The sequence below is a fragment of the Nothobranchius furzeri genome, chromosome 19, assembly GCF_043380555.1.
Source record: "Nothobranchius furzeri strain GRZ-AD chromosome 19, NfurGRZ-RIMD1, whole genome shotgun sequence".
In the NCBI taxonomy this organism is placed as follows: domain Eukaryota; kingdom Metazoa; phylum Chordata; class Actinopteri; order Cyprinodontiformes; family Nothobranchiidae; genus Nothobranchius; species Nothobranchius furzeri.
The window spans coordinates 11,668,736-11,690,697 of record NC_091759.1 but is presented as its reverse complement, the minus strand read 5'-3'; the positions used below and the strand labels follow the sequence as shown (position 1 = coordinate 11,690,697).

Here is a 21,962-nt window from a genome sequence, read left to right as displayed (position 1 = left end):
CACTCTCCTACAGCACCTTGACACGACTTCAATAAATGTTACGCAACATTTTGTGAACATCAATTTATTTGCGTTTATTTGTTATAAATGCCACTGTATAATTCTTGCTGTCAGTATTTGCAAGATAATGGTATTTGGGTCTGTACTGGTTAGACTTAAATGAGTTAAACCAAGGTCTATAGCCCTTGGGACATAGACTATGAGCTATAAGTATATTGGTCTTTCTATACTGGGAATCAGGAGTTTTAGTGATCATCTTGTTTCTTATTTATTTTTGTCCTGATTGCGCCCTGAGCAATTTTATGTCTGAATAAAAACAAATAAAATCAACATAAATTGAAAAATCGTCCTAAATAATCGAGATCTCAATTTCGGTCACAATAATCGTGATTATTGTTTTTGCCACAATCGAGCAGCCCTAGTTTTATGATTAAATTAGTTAATTTTTCAGCCAGCTGAATTAAATAATTTAAGACACATTAATACACCAAAGTAGTCTGGAGGATGAAAACTGGCAAGAAACACGATGCATAAAACTTGCAGGTGTCTATCCCTCTCTGCTGTGCTTCAGCCTCAGAGGCCATAAGTGAATAAAATGTATAACTACATTAACCTTATTAACATAATTTGTTTAAGTTTTCAGAGCTTGCTCAAAAATGAATTATCATAAAACTCACAAACGGTAACAACATATTTCATGAAAAGACATTAACTGGATTACCTGCCAGCAAACCGGTCTTGGAGCTCAGAGTGCTGTAGACTGTTGAAGCTGTTTGAATGCTGGTCCATCAGCCAGCCCAGCTCAAGCTCCAGCACCTTGCTGTTGTTGTTTGTTGCGGCTCCTTCTTGACAACGCTGGATGATGCTGGATGGAGAGTTTTCAGGGGAACACACAGGAAGCCCCTGCCCTCCATTCATTCCATTGCTGTGAAAAAGTTCCGTCAGTTCCATGCCGTAGTTCTGCCACCGAGTGTCTGTAAACCAACGAGCGAGTTCGGAACGAGCCAGTCCTGTCCGACCCTCCAGCTGGCTTTTCTCCTCAGGGGAAGGCCACCGCGTTTGAGCAAAATCATCCTTGAGGAGCGCCAGTGATCGGCTGTCAGGAGGCACTGAGAAGGAATTTGAGTGGGGGATAGAGGGTGCAATAGCGCTGGGAGAAGTAATGGAGAGGGCATGCGACTGTGGAGGAGGGCTTTTTAGATTACCCACATTTGTGCTTGCTTTGTGAATGCCGTTGAGCTGAGTTTGATGCTGCTGATGAGGCTTCTCAGTTAGGCCAGTGATACCACCTATCCCGATCTTTTTGGTTCCCATAGAGTTGAGAAGGGCTTGTTCCAGGTTGTCACGAAGTGCACGACGTTCCACAAACCAGCTGTCGATTTCATGATGAGACAAGCCAGTAGCGGCCGCCAGATTGTCCAAATCGCTTTGTGTGGGGAAGCTGTTCCGTAAGAAGTTCTCCTCTAAGACCTTGAGTTGTTTTGCCGTTTTTCCTTTCATCCTCTCAAGCAAAGGGAACTGAGTCAAGACCGGGGACTTCTGTTGAAAATCGTGTTTTCGAGCCACCGCGGTTTCTCCTCTGTCCAAATGCATAATCCCATTATTGTGAGCAGAGAAGTTCTGAGACCATTTACCATCCACACGAGTTGTTCCGTTGGCCTCTGCAAGAGGACTAGCAACCTTATCGCCCCTGGGATAACTGGTTTTCAGTTCCAAACCTTGGTGCTCATATTGTTTTTTGCCATCCAAAGGGAACCCCTGAATCTGCGAGGGGACTTTAGCTGGAGTGTGAAGAGACTGAATGATGGTTGGCCTCCTTATGTGAGAGTTAACGTGTGGAGGAGAGTTTGGCAGATTCAGATCAGGAGCAGGCAATGAGCGGGTAATGGTGTGCTTTTCTTTGGAACTGCGAGGGACAAGTAAAGCGTTTTTAAACGGAGGGGCATAAATAGGTGGAGGAGCTATCATAGGCCTTGTCAATGACTCTGGAAACACTATGGAGGGCATTGAGATCACTGGCTTTGATTTGGAGTTTCCCATTGCAGAAAGAAATTTCCCCTTGGATAATGAAGGTTGTGATGATGATGATGATGATGAAGGTGGCGGCATTAAAGGCACAGCAAGAGATGGCCTCTTTGCTTCTGCATTGACCATAGAAGCTGCTACAGGTCGCTTGATCTCCATGGGAGCGGGAGGTGGAGCCATTGGCATTCGGTCCTTCTGGGGAGGAGGTGGGGGAGGAGGTGCCATTAAGACCTTATCTTTAGGGTCACCAGAATGGGGAGCGACTGCCATGATTGGTCGCTTTGCTTCTGGGCCTAAAACTGATGCTGGAAGGGATCGTTTCAAGGTGTGGCTGGAAACAACTGGGACTACTGTATTAGAATTTGTGGTGGTGACGATACTTGAATCGTTGGTTGCAGCTGTTCGAATTTGACCTGGATGTTCAATTGTTGTGTGGACAAAGGGCTGCTTGGAGGCTTTGGGGGAGGACTGAGATACGAGGCTGGTGAATGTGTGATGAGCAGGGGGAATAGAACCATTGAACATTTTCTTCCTGGCTTCCTCTACCTCCTCAGGGGACCAGGTGATGCCTTGCTTCAGTCGCTGGGTGGTGAACCAAACTTTGATTTGTTCCTCTGGATGCCTGGAGGCAGCTGTCAGCCATGACAGCTCAGCATGTGTTGGGTAAGGGAACTTATTAAAGGAAGCAATCAATGTCAGGTTGTCATCTAGAGAGGGGTTGTATTTGGTAGTGTTCAAAGGAACGGCTATTTTTGGTACAGATTTAAAGTTGGGTGGGCGTTGTAGCATTGGGGTGACATGGGAAAGCCCTTGGACGATGGTAGGTTCAGGGATGATGACTGTTCCATTGATGTTCACTGCTGTGATTGGATCCTTCTGAATCAAACCATCCAGCTGGCTTTTAAGTTCTGTCCCTATGTAGAGTGGCTGTATATTACCTGGGGGTTTCACCGTGGTAGATATGCAAGATGGAAAAACGAGGCTGCTGTTGCCTTCACCTTGTTCATTTGTCATTTCGCACACAACTGAATTGTCTTTGCCTTCGATTGTCTGTTCCAAGATAGTTTGATTGTTCCTTTTTATCCTCTTGAACTTGAAGTTCGTCTCACCAGGGTGCTGACTTTCATTGTGTTCTGTGAGCGAGTCAAACTTCTTGGTGTTGAAGTTGCACACGGCACAGAGGTACAACGGGTTTAGAATGACATTAGGGTGACTGGAATCTACATGCTCCTTAAAGTCATTCAGATTTTGTGTCAAAAAGGGGCAGTATTTGCACTCGTAGCCTCTCGGCTGCTTTTTCTGCAACGAGTATTCAGATTCTGCTACTTCTTTATTTGTCAGTCCTCTTGTTTCTCCATTTTCACTAACACGAAGTCCATTTTCTTTACCAGACTCTTTTTGTACTAATGGCTCAAGATTTTGTGTTTCCACATGCTTTAGAAATGTCTGTTGGTCTTTACCGTCCTGTTGTGTGTCTTTCATCTTAGTTCTTGATTCAGAGTGTTCTTTTTCAGTAAAGCCATTGTAGAACACTTTTTCTATGTCCATCACATTCACTGGATCATCTTGGTCATCAGGCAAGTCACTGATGACCCTGACCATGCAAGGAGTGGTGGACTTTCTACGACTGGACATGCTTACTGCTGCTGCTGTTGCTGGTGTTGATGGTGGTGCTGGTGCTGCTGATTGTGTTGAAGAGATTGTGATTTTTGGCTGATGTTGCTGGTGAGCGAGGATGTCAGTGTGTTGGTTTTTAAGCGAACCTTACTGGGGTGGACCGTAGCTGATGTTTGTGGATACTGATAGGCAGGTGGAAGAGTAGTCTCCAGCGTGCAAAAGGGAGGGCAAGAACCAGGCAACCATGCAGGTCCAGGATTGGTTGTTCAGTGGCGTCTCCCGCTCACCGGCAGTGTCAGCTCCTGGCCTGGGCGTCATGGGAGGGCATCGCACACAGCAGTGAGACTCAAGCTGCAAACAAACAAGGAGAGTAAAAGTGGCATGTTAGTATTGTTTTTGCTAAGAGTTAATCATCTCATGATGAGCTAAAACTGACTGAAAAACAATTGAGTCAATGATGTCTGCTTTCAAAATAAAAGCCCAGATTTCCCTGGTAGATTCATCTACTGTAGCAGAGGTAGCCCTTAAAAGGCTGTGAGGCTCCTGTCCACTACGGACACCAGGTTTGCCCCACAACATTTTGGTTAATCATTGTGTTATTGGTAGTTGGTTTGGTAGTTACAGGCTGTTCTGTATGTCGTTTGTCAGGTTTAGTTCTCAGTTTTCAGACATAAGGGACAGACAGAATCCAATGGTCAACTGAATGGGTGATGTGATGCTTTCGCCCTTCTTGATTGCTTTGGCCTGGGCTCCCAACTCCCTCTTTTGGTTCCTATTTAAATTGTTTATTTATTTTCTTTTGTTTGACCCATTTTAAGACCATTTTTGGTAAAAACTACTTTTCTATCCTGGCTCTCTGCTCTTGCCTATTTACACATATTTCATAAAACCATATGCAATTACACGGCAACCACCCATTTAAAGGGCAAAGCTTATGCATTGGGTCTAGAGTGGATCAAATGACACACAGTCAGTAATCAAGACTGAAGATAAGACAAAAGCTGCTTGATGACCTCTCAGATTTACAGGGCCTGGTGTTTTGCACTGACTTGAGTAAATGCAGCAAAGTTGGAAAAAAACCCAGACCCAAACAAACTGCGTAAGCAGTCTAGTGATTTTTAAAAATAATTAGAATTCTCTGGAGTGAGGGGTTTTACCTATGCCCAATCCTGGTCCTAGAGGGCCACTGAGTTGTTTACCTGCTTCAACATACCCGATTTTAATCAGCAGGTGATTAACAGACTTCTCCAAAGCTCAATGAGCAGGTGATTCAACTATTATTCCAGTGTTGGAGCAGGTACACAACTAAAACATGCTGGACAGGGTCTCTCCGGGACCAGAAATGGGCACCCCTGAACTAAAATTTTCTAAACACGTCTGAGCCAAGGCAAAAGTGCATTAATGCTATTTTTAAACAGCCAGCCAACTAAAATACCTCGTGATTAATGCAACTACATATTTTGAAACTTCACCACCTTTTCATTATTTTTCATTACGCATATAAATAACAGTAACAATAACTGTAGCATTTTCAATGTATCCAGGGGCCGAGTGCAGCAGGAATAATGTAATATTGCTGCAAAAATAATAATTTAATGTTTGAAAAATAACATGTGAATAAACATTTTACCAGCCCTCAGATTACTTTAGATTAGGGGTGGGCAAATCCAGTCCTTGAGGGCCAGTATTCTGCATCTTTTTATAGTTGCCCTGTTCTAACACAGTTGATTCACCTGTTCAGCAGCTCATCAAGCTCTGTAGAAGCCGCCCGGTTAATCACCAGGGGCCTCATTTATCAGGCTTGCTTACGCACAAAACGGGGTCGGAAAACTGCGTAAGCAACTTTCCACGCAAACTTTGGGATTTATGAAAGAAAACTTAGCGGGAAAATGTGCTCAACTTTAAGTTGACTAAGGACCTGGCTTACGCACACATTGGACAAGGAGAGCACCTGCAGTGCTGCTGCTGAGAAGGATAAAATTATGAAATCCTGCAACATTATCACTTGTACTGCTTCGTTTTCACACAGAACAAGACCCCCAGCACGCATGCGCACACACACACATGCGTGCACACTCACACACACATGCGCGCACACTCACATACACACACGCGCACGTGCACACACACACACAGCCTGAAGCGCAGAATACGGAATGCAGAATATCAGCAGGGGGACAGATTGAGACAGAATGTCATGCATCTGTGACAGTGTGTGTCCTGTCACTGTGACCCGATTGGTCATACGCCCTGCCTACTTGTACAAGGAAGATCTCCGTGTGGCTGACTGGTTAGCACATGTGATTTTCACCCGGGAGTCAGGGGATTGAATCCTGATCTGGTCATTTTTTAATATCTGCCAAAGATCTCTCTGAAGAATTCAGCATTGACGGCTTCAGCAACGCTGTGCCACTCCGTGGATTTTCTCTTATTTGTTTTGCAAAAGCACTTCCTTTCATTTCTCCACCTCACCCACAGGTACCTGAATTTCTGCTTGTGAAATAGCGCTTCCTTGCTCTGCCTTGATCTACGGTCGTGATCGAAATGCTGCAACAAGCCGGCTTATGTATGTGCATGAGATCCACAAGGCACGTTGCATTGACTATTTATGGCAGAAAGTGGGCGTGGTGGGGGCGGCATGTGACTAAAAAGCAGCTGAGAAACATTCTCGTTAGTCTCAGATTTATGAAGCGGACATTGCGTGCAGCTGTGCGTACTCCATGTTTGATAGATCACAAACCTTTTTGGCGTAAGTAAATTTTTTTTGCTGAGCTTAAGTACGGTTTTAGTGAGGATTCTAGGCAATGTTTGATAAATGAGACCCCTACTGAATAAAATCAGGTGTGTTGAAACAAGGAAAACACAAAATCATGTAGAATAGCGGCCCTCAAAGACCAGGATTGCCCACCCCTGCCTTGGATTATCAGTGTCATTGACATTTTCATAAGGCAGTTTGGATCCACATGCTTTCTATTTATTTTTACTGAGGAAGAATATCCTGTTATTTTAATTTTAATGACATTTGGTGACCAGACATAAAAAAAACATTGTGTAAAATTTGGATCCTTGACACGCCCCACCAACACCCCCCATCACTGTTGATGGACATAAAATGATCTGTTGGGGTGCAGGCAGCTCTGACCAAGACAGGAAGTCACTGAACAAGCTACTTGATAAAGCTAGCTTGGTTCTGGGCTGCCAACGTTGAGGAGATGTGTGAAAGAAAGATGCTGGGGAAGATGAGCTCCATCTTGGAGAACCCCTCTCACCCACTGCATTCCTCTGTGGAGACCATGGACAGCTCCTTCAGCAGCAGACTGAGTCACCAAAGTTATAAAGCAGAACGCTACCGTAGGTCATTCATCCCCTCTGCAGTACGAGTGTATAAAGCCTGGTTTATGCTTCTCCGTCAGCTCCGCAAGGGACAGACACGCACGGATTGACGGAAGCGTTTTGCTCTCATACTTCTCTGTCTCCTGGAGAGTGTTGCAAAGCAATTGCCTGGCAGGACAGCAGAGGGCGTAGCGCTGTTCTGTGGTATCCTGTCATGTATCGGTCCAAGATCGTGTTTATATTGTGTTTTTTGTGTATATAAGAGACTTTTAACACGGACATATTCTTCTCTCATTCTCCCACCGCTTCATGCGCTCCCCACCTCTAAACCCACGTTTCCTGTCATTTCCGTCCACAAATAAAACGCTTGCTGCGCATCTTTTCACTCCTCCAGTCACGAGAGAATTAAACGTTCATATTTTTAGAGTTTTTTCGCGAGGTATTCTTCAAGCTCCTCCGTGTCTGCCGCTAGTTATCCTCGGCTCTCTTTGCAATGGCGGCGCTGTAAACAACAGCGGCGTCCTGACCAATCACAAGCTTGCGTAATCCATTTTGTTCGACGGATGTTTAAAAAAGTGGGCTCGACTCCGTACGTACTTGCGTGCCTGCCGGAGCCCTACGCAGGGACGGATAATGGCGTTGCGTGTCTCCGCACTGACGCAGACGGAGAAGCATAAATCAGGCTTTACTCCTCAGTTTAACTGGTACTGGCATTACCCTGTCACACAATAACATCAATGTGATATTCAGTATGTGTTCAATATGATGAACATTAATAGGCCTGCGTTTCTTATGCTGCAAAGACCTTGAAACAAACGTTTCCTTTTATCTTTTGGTTTTGGTGATTGACGGTTGCAATAATGGCTTACTGTTTTTGTGAGTTTCCCTGTAATCTTATTATTATTTGTCTTCCTTTTCACCAACTGTTTGTGCCGCTGTAACGAGTGAATTTCCCCAGTGTGGGATGAATAAAGTCTATTCTATTCTACTCTATTCTAAAGCTAGTTCTCTGAACCGAGGCTGCCAAGGAAGCCATCTATGCGTAAGCAGTAGATATTTGCACCATTTACACATAAACGAAGTTGCAAATGGCCAGGGATCTTCTTTAAAGACTACAAATGGGGAATCCATATTTTTAAGAAGAGGCTGGTAGATCAAAGAACTGAAAAACAAATGAATGTTATGCAATGCATGAAAGATTAAAAATCCTCCTGTGCACTCTTGAGCAGATCTAATTAATTTATAAACACAGGACGGAGACCACAGTGAGCCATCAACAATTGGTTTCAGTGTGGAGAAGCAACACGACCCTCGTGTTCCTCAGAAGTCCAAAACAGTTTTCCATCCAGGAGCTTCGTTAGCTGGGGGCTAATCAGATGCCGGTGAATAACGGCACGTTCTGACAAAGTCAGTAGCCCGGGATTTAAAAAGAAAAATAATCATCTGACAACCGCCAGCAGGACGCCATTCCTAAAATACTATGAAGATAACGGTGCCACTTAATCAGGACACAGTGTTCCAGGCCAATCACAAGTGAGTGCAATACATTTGAAGAGTCCACAGAAACTACAAAAGACAAAAAAAGTCTCCAAACTCCAAAACCCATTAAATAGACATTAGTTGTCTTTCATAGATTCGGGCACAGACAACTTCATTCGATAATTACCCTGCAATCATGTAATAAGAGAGACTCGGTGATGAGCTCTCCTGACAGCTATCATCCACACAATGGTAAAGAGACAGTGAGATAAAGTGATGAGGAAGGACAGAGGAGAGAAGGAGGGACGGCAGGTATGTAGAAATATGGAAGGATTAGGGGATAATAAAAAAGGGGGGAAATCTAAAAAAAACCAGTAAAAAGGAGAAGGTTAATAAAAAGCAGATAATGGAACGCGGTGGCAAAGGAACACAGGAATAAGGTGAAAGAGGAAGAATGCAGAAACCTCCAGGTTAATAAAACAGAGCAAGCACAAAGCAGAAGACGGATTAAGTAGGCCATGGCCTGGCTGACAGAAGGAGAGAAAACAGTAAAAAAGTGGGCAAGAAAATTAAGAGGAAAAAGATAAAAATATAAGAAAAATTAAGAAGCCAGAGAGTTTTTAAGAGGCAAACCCACAACAGAGGCACAGAAAAAGGAGTCGGAAGAGCAAAGGAAATAGAAGGCAGGGTGAGAAACCAAAAGGAGAAAAGACGGGAGAACATTTTTACAAAAGATAAAATAAGGTTTCAGAGAATTTTCCATCACTTAATGCTTTGAAAAGGTGCCCTAATCAGTAGGGGGAAAAAAGCAAATAAATAATAAAAAAAATAAAATAAAATGGTGCCAGAAAAAATAAGGTATTTCTACACTTAATTAGTACTGGGCAAGCTGTTATTTGCCCCATGTGTCATTTAATGTTGGACATATTTCATGCTTCTCATCGCCAGCACTGGAGGCTTATTTTATAGTTGAGTATCCAGAGCCCAGCTAGAATTGTTGCACTGTGCAATGAGTCCGAACTAATCCTGTTATTATAAATCTCATGCATTTACATTGCTGCTTACTTCCCGCTTCAACTAATGAGATTTGCTTTCAAAGAGCGCATAAAAATACAAGTGGTACTGACTGAAGTGAAATGATTGTCTGATAAAAAGACAGAATAGAGCAGACTCGACTCCTTAAAGATGTGTAGGTTCTAGAGCATTGGTGACAAGCATTCGCGTTGAGTTTATTAGCCCCAAATCCTATGCTATGCTAGGCTATGACGCAAATGTAGCCAAGAAATCTAGACAACACGATTTTGCTCTGCGGGTCGGTCTAGACATCTTTGTTGGCCAAAACAAGTTGAGGTCTGACCAATCACAGCACTTTATGTTTGTAGAGGGATGCTGGGTGGACTTGGCACCAGGGCTACCATGAACAAAAACTACAAAGATGGCGTAAGCTCAGAAAGGGCTCTTCTTTGAAATGGCTTTGGCATCAACTTTGGACAATTTAGACTGAAGCTTGTCTTCGAGACACAAGGAGATAGAGGTACTTGTGTATTTATTTCTTCCTCTTCTTCAACAACGAATGTTGGACTACCCTGCAGACCGATTTCTGTGGCGATGAATATGCCATGTTGTTTTTGCTCTGCTGTCCAATTGCATGTGGAGACTGAAAGATAACAGAAGATACTGCCGGCAGGAGTCCCCCGAGTCGACCAAGGACTGGGAATTGCACCTTGCAATGAAGATTACACATCCGGTACAAAGCAGGGTTACACATTTCTTTCTGTCACAAAACACAACTGAGAAGAGTTTGAGATATTTTTCAGACTCCTGCAACACCTCAGTGACTTTTTAGAGAAAATTTGTTTCGTGAATCTCTTCAGATTATTGCATATGAGATGTGAGGGTGTTTACTGCTTATCAAGCAGTAAATGAGAACCTGCTTGTGTTTGAAAATTGTGACATAGATTTTTTTTATAATTAAGGACCAAGAAAGAAAAAAAAGGAAGAATTCTTAGTACTACTGATAAATGAAACTTCATTTCAAGAATTATAATTATTCCTTTTTTATTTCAAAACCTTTATTTATACAGGTCTAGTTTAAATAATCATATAAAAACATTTTGTTGCAAGGAAATAAAGGTCAGTATCACTGGAATTAGGGATGTAAAAAAATATCGGCATGGCAATATATTGTGATTTTTCCCCCAGCGATATATCGATATTCAAATGCGGTGTATCAAAAATATCGATAAGGCAATATATTGTGATACTTTTTCTTGCAAAATTCTATCGATATTCAAAAGCCGTAATTTTTGGAAGAATTTACATGCAAACGTTTGTGTATTTTCTTTTGTATTGTGCAATTCAAACGCCAACCACTAGTTGACAGCGGTGTGCAGTGGGTTTGTTTCCACCATTGAAATGTAAATCCCTTTATTATGGTTCAGATAGCTCATGTTAAACACGTTATGTATCAGTTTGAACTGTTTATTGAAAATTCCTACAAGAAATTCAGTCTAAAAAAATCACTGATAATGTTTGACAGAATATATCATAACATACCGTGTGATACATTGTATCGTCTACCCTATATCGTGATACGTATCGTATCACCAAAATTTCATCAACACGCATCACTAGTTGGAATACATTAAAACAAATCAACATGCTAAGTGGGGCGGGTTAAAACTATAAAAAGTAGGATAAGGAAAAAAGTGTCATTGAAATATTGATTAAAATGACAAAAACTTGTCATGCAAACAGTTATGAATAAAATATGCTTCAAAAATATGTGTACATCACATTACTAACCACCTGGTATCATCTTTTATTTAAATATTCTACTTCTTCACATTTCTGCGAGCAATAAATGCTCTGCCAGGGACACAGCTGCTGGCAGAGGTAACGTGGAAGAAGACAGGGAGGCAGATGGGAGAAAAAAAGATAAAACAATAAGGAAAAAATAACAGTGTGGGAGGAGTTGAAGTGAAAGGATCAGAGATCAGATGTATAGGAAGAGGTGGAAGGAGACGAGCCAAAGAAAAGAGGAAACAGAGGTTCAACAGTTAGGAGGTTGCAGGAAAAAACACGTGAAAGTGTAGGAGGAGGGAAAGAAACTGGAGATTAGAGGAAAGACAGCGGAAGACTGAAATAAAAAGACAAAATGAGAGACAGAAATAGAGAAGTGTAAAAAAGAAAGGAAAAATGGAATTGATAGGGGAAAGTAAGAACTGTTGGAGCAGACGGAGCTGCAGGCTGAAGCATTTAATTCAAGCAGCAACAGCAGCCTCGCTTCCTGAGGAAATGCGCTGCGGCTGCCAATTCCAGAATAAAAAAAATAAAGAGAGGAAAAAATAAAAACACAACAGTGTCATGTTTTGCTGCATCACTGGATCGGCCTTGAGGACTCCGGGCCAACTTCTGACGAGGGGAGTCATATGCCGCTTGGCTGCATCCCATTTTGTTGGGCTCAGCTTGCCTCCATGCATCCTTGTAATTACTTGTACAGTATTTGTGTGCAGGGGATTGTTTGAAGCACGGCACCACTCTGTAATTATAGAGGAAATAATGAAACCGCAGCAGTGTAAACAGTGATTTGCAATTTTGCAAGAAGCGACTAATTTTCCTTTCGAGAGGAAGACGATTAAAATAAAACAAATCGCTGTTAAACTCTTTAACTGGCAGATGTAGGAGGCAAGCATCAATTTTAGATGGATGCACGATTCGGTATCATTAAAGCTGGTCACATTTGAGCCCAGAAAAGCTCCACGTGGTCTCTTCTTCCTGATGTTCAACACAATTAAATGTCAGACCAAGATACGAAACCAAAACTCCACTGAAAGTGACACCGAAGTAACCCGAGCGGCTCAGCGGGGTGAAACAGAGTTCACTGTAAGTTTTACAGACAAAACCAGATCTGATTTTATCCACATGAAGGGCAAAGGAAACCATCGGTCTAACCAGAAACTGTATCCATCTAACGGCAGAAAACAACAACAGGGCACAGAAGGGTGTCGAGAAAGCCATGAAAGGACTTGGAGATGGAAAAGAAGGTAATGAGGAGACATCTTGGGAGATGAAATAACAAATTAGGAGGATGGAGGGAAGATTGGAAGGTGCCAAGTGTGCTAATAGGAGTGGTTAAAGACATTTTAGTGGAACAAGGGCAAACTGGAGGGTACGATGGCTTGTAGGCAGGGACACGGTCTAAATCCTGGCACAAATGAGGCTCTAATTAAAATTTAAAAACAACCAGCACAATCGTTTTTCTTCTGGTCAACAGGAGATCTTTAACAACTGTAACTGGCATTTTTTAAATTCATACTGCAAAACTAATGACTAAAGTTAACAATTTTAACAAACCAATGCTGTTTTCGTTTTAACCAGAGCCCTTTGGGGACAGAGTTAGTAAAGATCCATTTTATGGACTCAACTCAAGTTCGACCACGTATCAAACTATACGACAGGAAATGTAATTCTTTAGGCTTGACCATAAAACAACTCAAGCTGTGCTGCGCTCTACATTTACTAACGTGCCAAAGTCAACCTGCTGGTGATCTAGTTCCTTTGAGCTATGTTTGGCCTTTCAGAGCGAGTAATCGTCCAGACGTCGTTCCACTTAATAAACTGTTTAGGACCTGTGTCCACGTCGCTCCGATTTCACACACAAGCTGTTAAAAAAGCTCCAAGCTGAGATGGAGATCAAGCTGGTAAAGTGCAGGTCTAAGCGATTATCTTGAGTCATTCATCGGACCTTTTAAAGATCTACAATATTGCGCCATCCAAGCATGGCACCAGTTGTTTTATTCAGAAACAAGATTGCTGAAATGATTAATTAATTCATATTTAGGCTTTAAGAGATCAAGAGTTAACAAAAATGTTATATTTTTATGATTTGTGTTGAATTTACTTCTTTGCTTTCACTGAGTGAGGTCAGAATACTGCCAGACTCGTTAAGAAGTACCGTCAATAGAACCTGTCAAGAACATTAAGAAGGCTAAAGGAAAACGAGCTCAGAGATGCGCTCATGACATCACAAACCACAGACCGCCCATGTGCTCAATCACGCCCGCATTCCTAAGGCGGTGTGGAACGAACGTGGCCGTGCTGGGCAGGCGGGGCGGGGCGGAGTGGAGCCGATGCTAGCGTGTAAGTGGCATAAAAGTCCTACAGTAATCACGTACATTAGAATGTCCGTCACAGAGTGGGGGCGCACATTTGCGGAAGCACCTAGTCTGATCCGGAGTTGGTGAGTAAAGTAAAGTTGGAAAGTAAGTCTAAAATAAACAACATAACACGAGAATAATAAATGCAAAACAAAGTGTTTTAGCTCTGTTGCTCGGATGAAGGATCTCATTTATGAACAAGAGGCGTTGCTTCCAGCTGTTTTAGAATAGAATAGAATAGCATAGAATAGAATAGAATAGAATAGCCTTTATTGATCCCACTGTGGGAAAACCCTTGCTAAAGCGGCACAAATACTTTGAAAAAAGGTAGATTAAAATGATAGCATAGCATAGCATAGCATAGCATAGTTTATTTATATAGAACATTTAAAATGCAGCATGGGAGCTGCCCAAAGTGCTGCACAGGCTAAAACAAAACACACCCATTACAAGGAGCTAAAACTAAGGATAAAATCTCAATTAAAAGCAGGGAAAACATGAATAATAAGAACACATTAAAACAATGACACAATAAAACACTAAAACGAGTCACTGTCTAAAAGCCAAAGTGTAAAAGTGGGTCTTTAAACGAGATTTAAAAACCGCCAGAGATGGAGCCTGCCGAACTCCAATGGGCAATGAGTTCCATAGCTTTGGGGCAGCATGGACAAATGCTCGTTCACCCCGCGATTTGAGCCTCATCCGCGGCGTGTGCAGCAGCAATAGGTCAGCCGACCTCAACGAGCGGGTGGGCACATATGGAGTGAGAAGGGCAGAGAGGTAGGAAGGTGCCAGGTCACTGAGCGCTTTAAAAACAAAAGTCAGTAACTTAAACTGCACTCTGAAAATGACAGGGAGCCAGTGAAGATGTGCCAGGACAGGTGTAATGTGGCTACGTCGGTGTGTACCCGTCAAGAACCTGGCAGCAGCATTCTGAACAACCTGCAGCCGATTCAGGGCAGAGTCCGGAACACCAACGAGGAGGGCGTTTGCATAGTCCAGGCGAGAGGTAATGAATGCATGAATGACTGACTCCAAATGCCTCCGTTTCAGGATTCGTCTGAGGTGAGTAAGGCGGCGAAGCTGATAAAAACACGACCTCACTACAGAGTTTATCTGTGGGGCCATTGTGAGTCCAGCATCCAGCTTGACCCCGAGACTCGTCACACACTGTTTGGGGTTAAGGGTTAAAAGGTCACAAACAGGGTGAGAGCCATGGTGGTTGCGGGGGTCAAAAACAATAAACTCAGACTTCTTTTCATTCAGTTTTAAGAAGTTGGATGCCAGCCAGCCCTTCACGTCGTCCATACATGCAGCCAATTTCAAGCCCGCATTTTTCTCGTCCATTTCCACGTATAGCTGACAGTCATCTGCGTAGATGTGGTAGCTCAGGCCATGCTGATTCAGGATATTGCCCAGAGGCAGAAGGTAGATTGAAAACAGCAATGGCCCAAGAACGGAACCTTGCGGCACCCCCCAAGGCAGTGGAAGACTGGAGGATGCACAGTCACCAATCTGTACAGAGATGGTACGGTTTGATAGGTAGGAGCGGAACCATTTAAGCGCCACCCCCGTCACCCCAACCCAAGACCCAAGCCGATTCAGTAAAATTTGGTGATCGACCGTATCAAAAGCCGCTGAAAGGTCCAGCTGGAGCAGCAGTACCCTAGACCCAGAGTCAGATGCCACCAGAATGTCATTTAGCACACTAATCAAAGCAGACTCTGTGCTATGGTTTGGTCTAAAAGCTGACTGAAATACATCCAGCAACGAGTTGCTATTCATATGGGCAGAGATCTGGCCATGCACAATTTTCTCAAGGACCTTCGAGAGAAACGGGACTTTCGAATAACATGATTACAGGTAAACCACACAAAGGCTATTCGCTATTATTGCAACTATGCAGCCTACAGGACACAGACATACTACGTAAATCCAGTATTGCACAAGTACTGAACACATATTGAATGTTGCATTGATGTCATTGTATACCAGGATAATGCCAGTACCAGTTAATTTGGTACTGGCATTAAACCAGTTAAACGGAATAACGGAAGTTGGCAGAAGGGCTTAAGGGGCAATAAATTTTTTCTGCCCCTTGATGGTGCCCTCTGACAAAAAAAACTGCACATTTTGGCTTTAAACAATCTGTTAGTTAAAAAAAACCTTCAGTGTGGCTGAATTAAAATAGTTCTGCAAATGATAGAGATGAAACATTTCCCTCCACAGTTAGAAACTCATTATGAGTTATTGCAAATGGTTGCTGTTGTTGCTGCCAAGAGCATTGCGACCTTTGTATTTAACTGAAATCTGCATTTTGTATTTACAGATTATTGATTGTTTGTTGATATAAAACATTGAAATATTTAAAGACAAATCATATAATGGGGGCAGACAGTTTGTCACAGCATTGTTTATGAATCAACTGGAGGTGCCAGCAGTAAACAACAGAGGAAACCCAACGGATGAAGCCACTTTCTAACAAAGCAATGTTGCTCAGAAACCGAGTGTCCTGGTTTCTGGGTCCCCATGACCCTCCTCCTCAAGCATACAGTCATCAAGAATGAAAAAGCCCACGAGCTTCATGTGTGTGTGTTTCCGTATAAGTCAGTGTGGATGGTAAATGATTGATCAAAGGATGCCTTTGTGCGGGCACCTCGTGGTGCTAATGCATCATTAACACAGCTGGTAGTATGACCCAGCTCCACCGAGAGTGCCAGGCTATTTCCAGCAGCTTCCTCTTAAGCCTATAGAGATCCAAATCTCACTTGTGTTACATAAGAGTTCTCCGAAACCTACTGAAAGGACGTCACGACTGGTTTTTACCCCAGGTTATTAAAGCTGGCTCTTTAGCAGCAGAGAAAAAAGACGAGACCTGAATCTTTACTGGTAACTGGAGTCTGAAGGAATTACTGCCTCATTTGAAATTAGACTGAAAACAACACTCCCCCTGAAAGATGAACTGCCCTAACAGGGCTCTGAGTGCGTTTAGCTGATGCTCAGAAAATCTAATCTTCTGAAATACTTTAATAAAGAAAAAAAAAAAAGACCAAACATCTAAAGAAGACATGCCTAGCCTTTTCTTTTCTTATGCTTCTTTTTGCTGGAGCTGCTTTCACGACTCAACATCTTCAAGTCAAAAGAGTAAATTTGGCTTAAATTTACAGAAAGCACTCATGATTTATAGATGATGAACTACTGTTGACCCTGAGACTTCTACGTTACCCCAGCCCTCAGAGAGAAGTCTACTCTTTTAGCTCCACAGGTACTGTGAATGGGTTCTACTACAGGGTCTGGGACTAATTCAGATTACGAGGGGCTTTGAACACATCACAAAATGATTATAAAACAATCGATGATGAAATTTTTACATTGGATAAATAAGGAATTAAGCAATGCCTCACTTAGGACGCCGAGTTCATATCTGAATGCTGCCATGGCAGCACAAAAATAAATCAAGTCTATTTTTTATGTACAACACTGATGAGAAGATCCACTTCCCCCAAATTACTGCAAATGCGTGTAAATTATTTTCTGCTGTCAAAAAAAAATAAAAATAAACAATTAAGCCCAACATGTTTTATGCAACTTCGGGGATTAAACAATTCTCATTCTGTGACTAAATGACCATAAAACAATGGCAACACATAGGAAAATATTTGCTCCCAGTGACTGTCTAGTAAATAATTACATCAAAACAATACAAAATAACCCACCATCCCAAAAACAAATGACTGTAAAAAATAACTGATTACCAGAATAACGCTAAAAAAAACAATCAAATAAATGATCAGGAAACTGTAGCACGGTTCCTGGACCAGACATTGAAACGCTATGCCTCTTAGCTAAATCCATCAGAAGTACAAACTGAATGTTTTGCCCCCTAAAGTTGCCTGATTGGGTTGTTGCGCCCCCATGTGAAGAAACAAAGGTCAAGACAAAACTGAACAATAAGCATTAGAAACTTGGCGGCGTTAAAAGGCGATGGAGTGCAAGCATTCATTTTTATGTCTGATGTATCTTGTGAGTCAGTTTGATTCGGTGATGATGGTGAAATTAGTGTTTTATCAGCAGAGAGCCTTGACAAGAGTTTTAGGCTTTGGATGATTGACTAGTTAATCGGGGCTCTGCACTCAGCTTCACCTTGATGCCGAGTTATGGCTTAGTTAAACTTGTATTCAAGGTCGAGTCTGAACATGAATAACAACAATCTATTCAGTCTTCTGACACAAACTTCCTATCATTTGTCTGTTTAACTCCATCCGCTGTGCCAGCAAACTATGGAGTATTCTCCTTCGAAGCAATTACAACAGGATAAACGGTAGGGATGTAAGAAAATATCGATATGGCAATATATCGTGGAATTTTTTTCCAGCAATATTATATCGATATTCAAAAGCCGTGTATCGGAAATATCGATATGGCAATATATCGTGATATTTTTCCTGCGATTATTACATAAATATTCAAAAGCCGTGTATCTAATCTTTGAAAGAATTTACATGCAAACATTTGTGTATTTTCTTTTTGTTTTGTGCAATTCAATCGCCACCCGCTAGTTGGCAGCAGTGTGCAACGGGTTTTGTTTCCACCACTGAAATGTAAATCCCTCCATCATGGTTCAGATACCTCATGTTAAACATGTTACGTATTAGGGTTGTCACGGTATGAAAATTTAACCTCACGGTTATTGTGACCAAAATTATCACGGTTTTCGGTATTATCGCGGTATTTTTTAAACGGTGTTGCATATGTTCAGAAAGCATTGATAGTCCTGTTCTACACAAACTGAAATAGTTCTGAAAAGGTTTAACAGTGTTTATTAAACCTAAAATAACACAAAGCCTTAGCAAAAGTGCAACTTTTCACAAGTAAAGGAACAAATAGCTTCTTTTTCTGGAACATGTTACAGTAGTCAGTGCAGGTTTAAATTATACAAATCCAAACATTCAAAACATAAACAATATGTAAACAAATCAAAGAAACACCACTTGTTTTCTCATATACTTGTTTTCTTCATTATCAAAATGAAAATCTAAAACTCCAGTCCACACTTGACTTGAGCACTGTACAAGTCAACCTTAAAAAAATATGTATTTAAAATAAATATCCACTTTAAACAAATTACTAAAATAACTACTACACTATGTAATCAAATCCAAATGTTAAAGTATAAATGGCATTGAATAAGTAAACAAATCCATGACAAGGAACTAATTGTATATTTCTCTTCATCATCAACAAATAAGATGCTTCATCCAGCAACAGGGTGTCCGTGACACGGTTTAAATGCTGGCAGAGGACGCTGCGGCTGCAGTATATAGTGACTCGTTGCATTCTCCCTCAACCAAAAGTCCTCACGTCATGCATTTGAGCTAAAATGCTAATGTTATCTTACCTTGCACTGGCTGTGGAGACGTGGGTGATCGTCACGCAGATGTGCCATGAGATTTGAAGTGTTGCTGCCTTCTGCAGACACTTGTTTCCTGCACGTTCTGCAAACGGGATAGCAGTCTTCTATTAACTGTCCCTCAGCATTTTTCAGAAATCCCAAATATGCCCATACTTCCGATTTAGTCTTCTTTGAGGGCTGATGGATGTCCTGGGCGCTGCCGTCGCCTCCTTCGGCCATTATTTCAGCTTCAAAGTTTTGGTGCCGTTGCAAATTAAAAAGTGCGTGTGCGCGCAGCGGGAACTTCAGCTGAAGCGACGGTGGCTGGTAAGGGTCATCGCGCCGAAACCGCGGCCACGGTAAACCCACCGAGATAATATAGTTTTTTAAAAACTGGACGGTTATTTTTATTGTCAACTTTTTTACCGGGGTTTACCGCTATACCGGTTACCGTGACAACCCTATTACGTATCAGTTTGGACTGTTTATTGAACATTCTTACAAAAAATTCAGTTAAAAAAATTGCTTGTAACGTCTGACTGAATGTATCGCATTATATCGTGATATATCGTATCGTCTCCCCTGTATCATGATATGTATCGTATCGCCAGAATTTCAACAATACACATCCCTGATAAACGGTTTACCCTTTTGGCGTAGTGGTGACCAAAACATGGCTGATGTTTTTTCAGGCCAATCTTTATCCCCACATCTTTACAATATCGTTTTAAGTAGGGATGCAACGATACCACTTTTTTTCCAAACCGATGCGATACTTGGATCTGAGTACTCGCCGATACGATTACAGATACCTGGATCTGAGTACTCGCCGATACGATTACGATACTTAGATATGAGTACTCGCCGATACCGATTACCGATACTTCTACCACACAAAAAAAAATTTATGAATTGAAATACAGGTTTTATTTTCTTCTCTGCTTTCAACAGGAAAAGACAGTGAGGTCGATAAAAATTAAAATATATGAATAGAAATCATCACAAAACTAAAATATTAGGTGAACAGAAATGCCAAGTTAGAGTGAAGCCACTTTCAAGCAACTGCATTGGTATCGGTTAACTCTTATCGGTATCGGCATCTGTGCATCCCTAGTTTTAAGTGACAGCTGTGCAGAAGTTAGAGACATGACTGCAGATTAAAGAATCTGATGTTAACTCATTCACAACTAAACTTGTTATTTGAAATCCAACCGCTTGCTGCCATTGATGACTAAAGGCGTCAATTGCATTTTTAACAGGGCGGATGTGGGAGCGAGCTTGCGCATCTTGAGAGTAAACATCACAGCTCTTAAGTAATCCATGAGTTAGGACATTGTTTGGGATGCCGCTAAGCCTAAAGTGAGAAGCAAACCGGAAAAGCTTCTGCAGCTCACACTTCGACAACGGATCGTGAAAGAACGGAAAAAACTAGAAACACGCTGATTCTTCCTTATGTGAGAAGTGAGTCTACTCTTTATTTTGGTAGTTTTGGCATTGAAATTGTCATAAAGCACAATATTCTGTGCTCAAAAACACTGGCAGTCAGGGGCTTTCTGTTCAGAAAATGGCTAGCAGTGCAAGAGTTAACAACCAAGGCCAGGCCAACACATTCTCACACCCGAAGCGTCGAAAACTGACGCTGGGTGACCAAACGTTTGTTTCTAACGTGTGTGGAGTCCCAAAGCATTGGGTGATGCGCAGTGCACCTTTCACTGACATTTAACCTCCAACCTCTTGTTATTTAACCTTCCCTCATCCTAACCTTAACCCCGTTGCTCATTCTAAACTTCCCATTAACCGTGTTGGACAGGGACGTTAAAACTAGAAACAAAGTTTGGAAAGTGCAAGGTTAAGGTTAGGGGATGCGGGTGAGGGGAAGGATAAATAGCAAGAGAGTGAAGGTCAGAATTCGGTGAAATCTCCATTTTTCCGTGGCAGTCGGAAAACGATGCTCTGGCACAGCGCGTCGCCTCTTGAAACAAAACGCCTGGTCACCCGAAGCGTCATTTTTCGACGCTTCGGGTGTGAGAACGTGTTTGCAAGACAGAAATGACAAGCCATGTCCTGAACTTTTCCATGTTCTTCTTTGCTAATGAGAAATACTGAAAAATGAAGTGATCGGTTCAACAAGTAAATATTTGTGTGTCTGCAATTTATACATGGCTGATCTGCTGGACCCACATGTCCCATCTAGAGCACCGCGTTCGCACGGTATCGCACTTCCATGCATCCCAAAAATAAAATGTGCTCCTTTTGGAATGGTCTAACACAGTGGTTCCCAAACTTATTTAGCCACACACTCCCTTCTATGTCCCAACCATGTCGACACACCCCCCAGCCCCCACATCAGGGCATGGCTATATATATATATATATATAGCCACGTATATATATATATATATATATATATATATATATATATATATATATATATATATATATATAGCCACGTATATATATATATATATATATATATATATATATATATATATATATATATATATATATATATATATATATATATATATATACAATATATATGATGCCCAGGTAGCACATCAACAATGCAATTTAACGGTTTTCACATGGAACGTTTAACCTGCGGCCAGAGCTCTCTCCTTCCTTCTGCTCTGTGTAAACCTGAACTGGTCACCTACTTAAGATAAGATAAGATAAGATAAGATAAGATAAGATAAGATAGAACTTTATTAATCCCTCAGGTGAGTTCCTTTGGGAAATTTGGTTTCCAAAAAAAGCAGCACAACACCGACAGAAATTACATAGTGTCAGAAAATGTTAGGTAATAATAAAAAATAGAAATAAAGATAAAATTAAAATTGAATTGCACCTTCCAGATATCAAAGTCCTTACCACCGTTGACTATTAAACCAATGTGACTGTTTAACAAAGGTACTTGCATATAAGGTATTGCACAGTGAAGTGAAGAGTCACTACAGC

The 21,962-nt window shown here is 41.7% G+C and overlaps 1 protein-coding gene across 3 annotated transcripts in view; it reads right to left on the bottom strand.

Annotated features, from left to right (window-relative positions):
- LOC107394422 (zinc fingers and homeoboxes protein 2) overlaps positions 1 to 21,962 on the bottom strand; it is a 186,885-nt gene that overhangs the window by 17,448 nt on the left and 147,475 nt on the right. For all 3 annotated transcript variants that reach the window (XM_015973353.3, XM_054744997.2, XM_015973352.3), the window contains one exon: positions 722 to 3,993. In XM_015973353.3, coding sequence (XP_015828839.3) covers positions 722 to 3,660 — 2,939 coding nt within the window. In that variant the 5' untranslated portion in view covers positions 3,661 to 3,993. The remainder of the gene's footprint in view (positions 1 to 721; positions 3,994 to 21,962) is intronic.